The sequence below is a fragment of the Sorex fumeus genome, unplaced genomic scaffold, assembly GCF_029834395.1.
Source record: "Sorex fumeus unplaced genomic scaffold, SorFum_2.1 ptg000006l, whole genome shotgun sequence".
NCBI classification, from domain to species: Eukaryota; Metazoa; Chordata; class Mammalia; order Eulipotyphla; family Soricidae; genus Sorex; species Sorex fumeus.
This window is the reverse complement of record NW_026606063.1, coordinates 39,956,862-39,964,098: the sequence shown is the minus strand read 5'-3', so window position 1 is coordinate 39,964,098 and position 7,237 is coordinate 39,956,862. Positions and strand designations below refer to the sequence as shown.

At 54.4% G+C, this 7,237-nt stretch overlaps 1 protein-coding gene across 9 annotated transcripts in view; it reads left to right on the top strand.

The window, feature by feature from the left end:
• The first annotated feature begins 312 nt into the window (after positions 1-312).
• Positions 313-7,237, top strand: part of DYSF (dysferlin) — a 223,830-nt gene continuing 216,905 nt past the window's right edge. For all 9 annotated transcript variants that reach the window (XM_056123866.1, XM_056123861.1, XM_056123864.1 and 6 more), the window contains exon 1: positions 313-400. In XM_056123866.1, the coding sequence (XP_055979841.1) occupies positions 313-400 (88 nt within the window). The remainder of the gene's footprint in view (positions 401-7,237) is intronic.

Here is a 7,237-nt window from a genome sequence, read left to right as displayed (position 1 = left end):
GCGCGGGATGCGGGCGTAGCGGCGCTGGGGCAGCCCCGGGGCTCCGGCGGCCGCCGCCCAGTCCGGTCCCCCACCCCCACCCCCGCCAGGTGCAAAACGCCGTGTCATTGGGAGAGTCCGCGGCCGGAGCATTGAATTTCACAGCCCAGCCGAGCCCGGGGAGGGCGGAAGGGGAGCAGAAGCCCCCGGCTCCCGAGCGCGCGCCGCGGGTTGGCTCAGTCCCCGCCGTCAGGCTCGCCTGGAACCCGCCCGCGCCCGCCGCCGCCCGGCCCGACCTTCCCCCGCGCGCCCCGCGCCCTGCCCGGCCGAGTCATGCTCCGGGTCTTCATCCTCTACGCCGAGAATGTGCACACGTCGGACGCCGACATCAGCGATGCCTACTGCTCCGCCGTGTTCGCAGGTAGGAGGCGCCCGGACCCCGTCGGGCGGGCAGCGGGGACCCCGCGGTGGGGACCCCGCGCTGTGCCTCATCGCGACGCGCGCCGGACTGGGAACTTGGCAGAACTTGCGCTCAGGGGGCGGGGTGGTGGTGGTGGCTAGAGGGGGGCACTCAGAGGGAAACTGAGGCTAGATGCGTGGCTGAACGGAGATTCCCCCGGCCCCGGAAGGCCGGGCGGCAATCTCGTCTCACTTGTCTTCTTTGGGTCTTTCAAGGAAGGTTCTTTGGGGGCAGCGGGCTTGGCTGCCGGCGCACGAGGTCAGGTCCCCCACCTGCCTTATTTATAATAGCTCGGCTCCAGTCGCCGCGCCTGGGCCTGGCCGCACCGCTGGCTTCTGCTCGCTGCTGGAGCTGGGCGGGTAGGCTCGGTCATGACAGGATCCCTTATACTCCCGGGACACTCAGGGCCAAGTCCCAGCTGGGCTTTATTGGATTTGGAGCCATTCTAGGGAGAAGGACCAGGGACCAAGAGTGGGAACCAGTGCCCCCAGCTTCCCTGGCCCTTGCCCCCAGCCTCCCAGCTCAGCGGACAGCAACGTGATTTTGAATCTACCTACATCCCAGCCTCCCTGGGCCCTGCCAGGCGCCAGCCGGTCCCTTTCCTCGTCACAGGCTCCTGCCCCTTTCTGGGCCTACAGGCACACACCCAGAAACACACGTGGTCCCCAGCTGTCTTTAAGGAGCTGGTGGTGCATGCCCAGTGTCCACACAGCACCCCCAGGGACGCTGCCTCTCAGTTCCTTCGGACAGGGGCCACCATGCAGATACTGCCTTTGTGCCCAGGGACTGGTCTCCTTAGCCTTTGGCCATATTTCCCTCTCCCTTCCCTGACCTCAGCCCCCTCCCTCACTGTGCTCTTTCCTATCCCAGACTTCCTGGTTCCCCGCCCCGCCAGCCCCCAATGCCTGCAGGAGGCAGGAAAGAAGCCCAGAGAATGGAGGTGCTGGCTCCCATCCAGATTGCTTTACCCACAGGAAGTGCAGCCCAGGGGGCTCCTCTCCTGTAGCTGCTATTTCTGTCCCAGGGACTATCTGGGAGAGGCGGGGTGGCTCCCCCACCATCCTACAGCCCTGTCCCTGAGCCAGTCCCACCTTCTGCCTGTGGTCAGTCCTGCCCTTTCTGACCTGGCTCCTGGGGTGTGGGGACTCCCCTGTCCTGAGGAGAAGGGAAGCAGGCTGTCTGCTGACCATGGTGCTTCCCAGGCTGCAGAGAGGGCAGGCTTGGGACCCCCTGCTCGAGCCAGCCAGCCCTGGGGAATGCAGTCCCTCCTGCCTGGCCTGGCCACAGTCCACCTCATGCATCAGCCGCCTCTGACTTAGCCCATGTCCAAATTTGGCCTCTGTGTGCCGGCAGGCCTGCTCAGCCTCACTGTCCTGGCCAGGCCCAGGCTGGTGAATGATTACATAGACTCGGCTCTCAGGGACTCGCTACGCAGAGCACAGCCTCTTCCGGAGGTGTTCCCTGGCCAGCTGGTTGGGACCTGGCCTTCCCATGCCCTTTAGGTTGGGGGCTCACGAAAGTTTGCCTCTGGCTATCTTTTTTAATTTTATTATTATTATTATTATTATTATTTTGGGTTACACCCAGCAATGCACAGGGGTTACTCCTGGCTCATGCTCTCAGGAATTACTCCTGGTGATGCTGGGGGGTGGGGGGGAACCATATGGGATGCTGGGAATCGAACCTGAGTTGACCAGCCCCACCTCTGGCTATCTGAGAGCAATATCCAGACACACCCCTTACAGCTCCAGTGCAGAAATTCCATTCCCTGCTCCCACAGCACCGGAGGGTGAGGCCAGAGGGTGGTCTAGAATTCCCTCTCCAGATGAGCAAGCAGGCCCAGAGAAGGGAAGGGTCCTCCCCAGGTGACACAGTGGCCAAAGTATGCCCTTCCCCCATCAGTGCCCTCAGTTGTTCTCAGCACTCATAGCTCACAAGTGAGAAAGTGCTTTGGGAAGCATTCTGTGTCCTGCCCACAGCCAGGCACACTGGGCCTGAGCCAGGATACCATAGGGCCGTGCTCCCGGGACCCAACAGAGGGCTGGGTCAGAATGGGGGATGGCAGCCTGGAAACAGCTCAGATTTAGACCAGTGACCCAAAGAAGGAGGGCTCTCATGCCCAGAGAATGTGCATTTAGGCTGGGGGTTGGGGATGGCTTAAAGGGCCGGAGCACACTTGGGGCTGGAGAAATAGCACAGCGGGTAGGGCATTTGCCTTGCACGTGGCCAACCTGGGTTCGATTCCCAGCATCCCATATGGTCCCCTAAGCGCCGCCAGGAGTAATTCCTGAGTGCAGAGCCAGGGGTAACCTCAGTGCATTGCCGGGTGTCACCCAAAAAGCAAAAAGGGGGGGGAGCGGAGCACATTTTTAGCCTGTGGAGCCTGGTGATACCTACCCCCAGTACTGCTGGGCCTGAGCAGCACTGAGCCAAGTATCACCAGGAGTGGTCCCAGGCCACTGAACACTGCTTGAGGGACAACCCCAACCCCTAATAATTTTTTTTATTAGTGAGACATTATGAGGTACAGTTGCAGACTTACAAATTTTTGTGCTTGGGTTTCAATTATACAATGATCAAATACCCATCCCTCCACCAGTGCCCATTTCCTACCACCACGGATCCCAGTATCCCTCCCACCCCTAATAAAATTTTAGCTGATAATGAGTATCACAAAAATAGAAAATGAGCTTTCCTACCATTTTCACATATGCTATTTCTTTATGTTTATTTTTGTTTTGGGGGCCACACTCTGTTATGCTCTGGTCTTTATTCCTGGCTCTGCACTCAGGAATCACTCCTGGCAGGGCTCAAGGGACCCTACACAGTGCCAGGGATTAAACTAGAGTTAGCTGCGTGCAAGGCCAGTGCCTTGACCCTTGTGCTATATCTCTCTGGCCCTCACTTTTAATTCCAAATTGGGGTGGGGGGCAGTGGTGGTTCTTGGGCCATATCTAGCAGTTCTTAGAGGGCTGTTCCTGACTCTGTTCTGCTTCCTGGCACAACTCAGAGATACTGTTGGTGCCAGGGTGGCTGGCTGTGTGCGTGGCAAGATCCTTAGCCCCTCTGCTATCTCTCTGGCAGATGCTGTTTCTTTAAAGTCCTATGAAAGAGATTTAACTGATACCATGCCGCACTAAGGGGTGGGCATGGCTGTAAAGTACACCCAACTAGTAGGAGCGAGCAGGTTCCAGGTGAAATGAGTAGCAGCCGCTGAGCCCTCTTCTGTAGCGCCCATCTGGGGAGTGGTGAGCAGCCCGTTCCCCACATGAGGAAGGGCAGCATGGGGCCGGGTCAGTGGTGGAGTTGACTCCAGAGCCAGCCTGTAGCTGCTCTCTCTCTCTTTCTCCCTCTGACTGGTCCTCTGCTTCTCCAGTTGTGAGCAGAAAAAGAAGCAGGGGCAGTTTGAAGCCCAGAGCCCAGTCTGCCTGCACGTTTCCCCTTTATTCCCTGCCGTGGGGGCTCATGTCATCCCTTCTGCCATCATCCCCTTTCCCATGCAGGCCCAGACTCCTCACACTCTTTCTCTGCTCTGATGGGGCCTTTCTTGTCTCAGGGAGTCTCTGACCTTTGGCATCACCCTCTCTGGGCCTCAGGGGACTAGTCAGTCACCTCTGAACAGTTTTTCATGCCAGGCTATATATGAGATGCCCAGCAGGACTGTGGTGACTCCTCAGGGGCTGAGAAATCAGTATCAAGGAGGCACTGTAGCTGTGGGCCCCACGTTAGCGAGGCCTGGGGGAAGTAGGGTGGAGATATTCTGGAGTGCAGATAGCTGGTGCCCTGGCCACATTCCAGGGGGATAATCACTTAATCACTTAACTTCCCGTTAGTCGTCGATTTGCTCGAGCGGGCGCCAGTAACGTCTCCATTTGTCCCTGTTGCGTGCTAGTGTAGCCCAATGGCATCTGTTCGCTCCGGGAACATGAAGGGCCTCAAACCGATCGTTCATGATCTTGACGAAGAAGTCTGACCACCTGGAAGGTGGGCGGCCACGCAGTCTTTTGACATCCCGTGGAATCCAGTCGTAACAGCTCTAGTCCAGCGGTCGTCTTTAAATCTCATTACGTGACCAGCCCATCTGGTTTTCGACACCTTGGCAAATGAGACAGCGTCCCTGATTCTTGATGTCAGAACTCAAATGAGAGAATTCTTTCTCTCATTTGAGTGAAACGTGATATTCCAAGCATAGCTCTTTCTATTCTTCTTTGGGAGACCTGAATAGCGTTCTCATCTTGTTTGCGTAGGGCCCAGGTCTCTGAGGCATATGTTAATGCAGGAAGACCAGTGGAATCAAAGAGATGTGCCCGGAGCCGGAGGTTCTTCATCCTCTTAGCTATTTCTTCGACGTTCTTGAAGGCGAAGAAGCCGCTCTCTTCCTCCTGCGCAGCTCGGGTGCCAGGTCATTTGTCATGTTGACCTCTCAACCTAGGTACACATAGCTGTTGCATTCGGAGATGGTCGTTCCATTGAGAGCGAATGGGGCGTCAGGAACAAGGCTGTTTCTCATAAACATTGTCTTCGTAAGATTCAGCTATAGTCCTACCTTTCCACACTCACGGTCAAAGTCGGCCAGCATTTGTGCCGCTTGGCTGATGTTTGGTGTTATTAAAACAATGTCATCAGCAAAGCGGAGGTGGTGTAGTTGCCAACCATCTATCTTCACTCCCATTCCTTCCCATTCCAGTCATCGCATGATGTTCTCGAGGGTGGCACTGAAGAGTTTTGGTGAAATGGTATCACCCTGCCGCACCCCTCTCTTGACATCAACGATCACTTCTTTGTAGAATGGTGAGATCCTGGTAGTGAATCCGCAATACAGCTCACGGAGGATCCTGATGTATTGGGCTTGAATGCCCTGATTGGCTAGGGCTTCAATGACTGCTTCCGTCTCAACAGAATCAAAGGCCTTCTTTAAATCAATGAACGTTAAACAGAGCGGCATCTTGAACTCCCGAGAAACCTCAATGAGCTTGGTTATCGTGTGGATATGGTCGATGGTGCTGAATCCTTTGCGGAACCCTGCTTGCTCGCATGGTTGTCCTTCATCTAGTGTTCTGCCAATCCTATTTAGGATGACTCAAGTGAACAACTTGTAGATGACAGACAATAGGCAGATTGGGCGATAGTTGCCAATGTCATGGATGTCTCCCTTCTTGAACAGTAGTACGGTCCTGCTGGTTTTCCACTGGGACGGAACCTTGCATTCAGACAGGTAGCGAGTGAAGAGCTGAGCCAGTGTATTGATGAGTACTGACGGCAGGTTCTTCAGGTGTTCAGGTCTGACCTTGTCTGGGCCGGGTGCTGTTTGTTTCTTTACCGACGAAATGGCGTGTCGAATTTCGGAAGGGAGAACGTTGGGAACGACATATCCAGCCTGTGGAATTTGGTATGTCGGCAAGTCAAGACACTACTTCCACTACCCAGCTGTCACCACACTCCAGGACACTTTCTGGATCCGCGCAGCCGCTTGCGGCCGCGCGACACATCATAAAACACTAAATATCCATCTTCCGGAATTGTCGTACCATATTTGATAGGCTTCAAATATGGTAACACCTACAAGGGTGATTGGAGGTCGCCCCAAAAGCCTCTATCCCTCTTGGAAAGATTGGCAAGCTACCGAGAGTATTCCGCCCGCACGGAAGAGCCTGGCAAGCTATCCGCTGTGTATTCGATATGCCAAAACCAGTAACTACAACTGGTCTCATTCACCTGACCCTGAAGGCTTCACCGACATGGCAGCACTGAGAAGGATGAGAAAGGAGAGGCCGACAAAATCTCAAGGCCGACCTAGGCTGCCACAACGAAGGAAGACAAAAATGATCGTCTGTACTTTCAATGCACGTACACTAGCATCAGATGCATCCATCGAGGACCTGATGGTACAAGCGCGAATGATCAAGTACTACATCATTGGTCTGACCGAGACAAGAAGGCACAAATCTCACCATGCCGTTTTCGACACTGGAGAAGAATTGTTCCTCGGAACATGCGATAAAAGAGGTGTTGGAGGCGTCGGTGTCCTTGTCAACACAAACTTGGCCAAGAGCATTGATTCATTCGAATGACTAACAACCAGAATCGGACGTTTACATTTGAATAGATGTGACTCACTGCCTGCAGTTTCTATCTTCGTTGTCTATGCACCAACATCTCATTATGATGAAAGAGAAATCGAGAAGTTCTACATGGAGCTAGAGAAGTTCTATAAAGACCACACCTTCTACAAGATCATTGTGGGTGATTTTAGTGCCAAGATAGGACCGAGAAGATCAGCTGAAGAACTTCACATCGGGACCCATGGCCTAGAATGGAACGAACAGGGTGAGAGACTGTCTGAGTTCATCATGTCGACCAAGACCATTCATGGTAACTCACAGTTCCAGAAGGCAGAATCTAAACGATGGACATGGGAGTCTCCCGGTGGACGATTACACAACGAAATAGACCACATCATATTCAATCGATGGTTTTGCCTGACTGATGTCGCTGTTGTCCCAAAATTTCGAACGGGATCGGACCACCGTCTCCTTCGTGCAAAATTCTACTTCACAGAGCGGGGAGAAAGGGCTGCAAAGTTCAAAAAGAGAACTCCCAGAATGACCACCAACTGGGAACTCTGGTACTATTGCGGCAACATGGGAAGATGCCATTGTTGACAACATTGACGAGGAATACGATCGACTGGTTCAGCACCTCCATGAATGTGCGAGGAACGCCAAGAGAGAGATAGCCACAAAAAATCGCCTATTTTAGAAAACTCTTGAGCTAATTCGCCAGCGTGGTTTGGCGCAT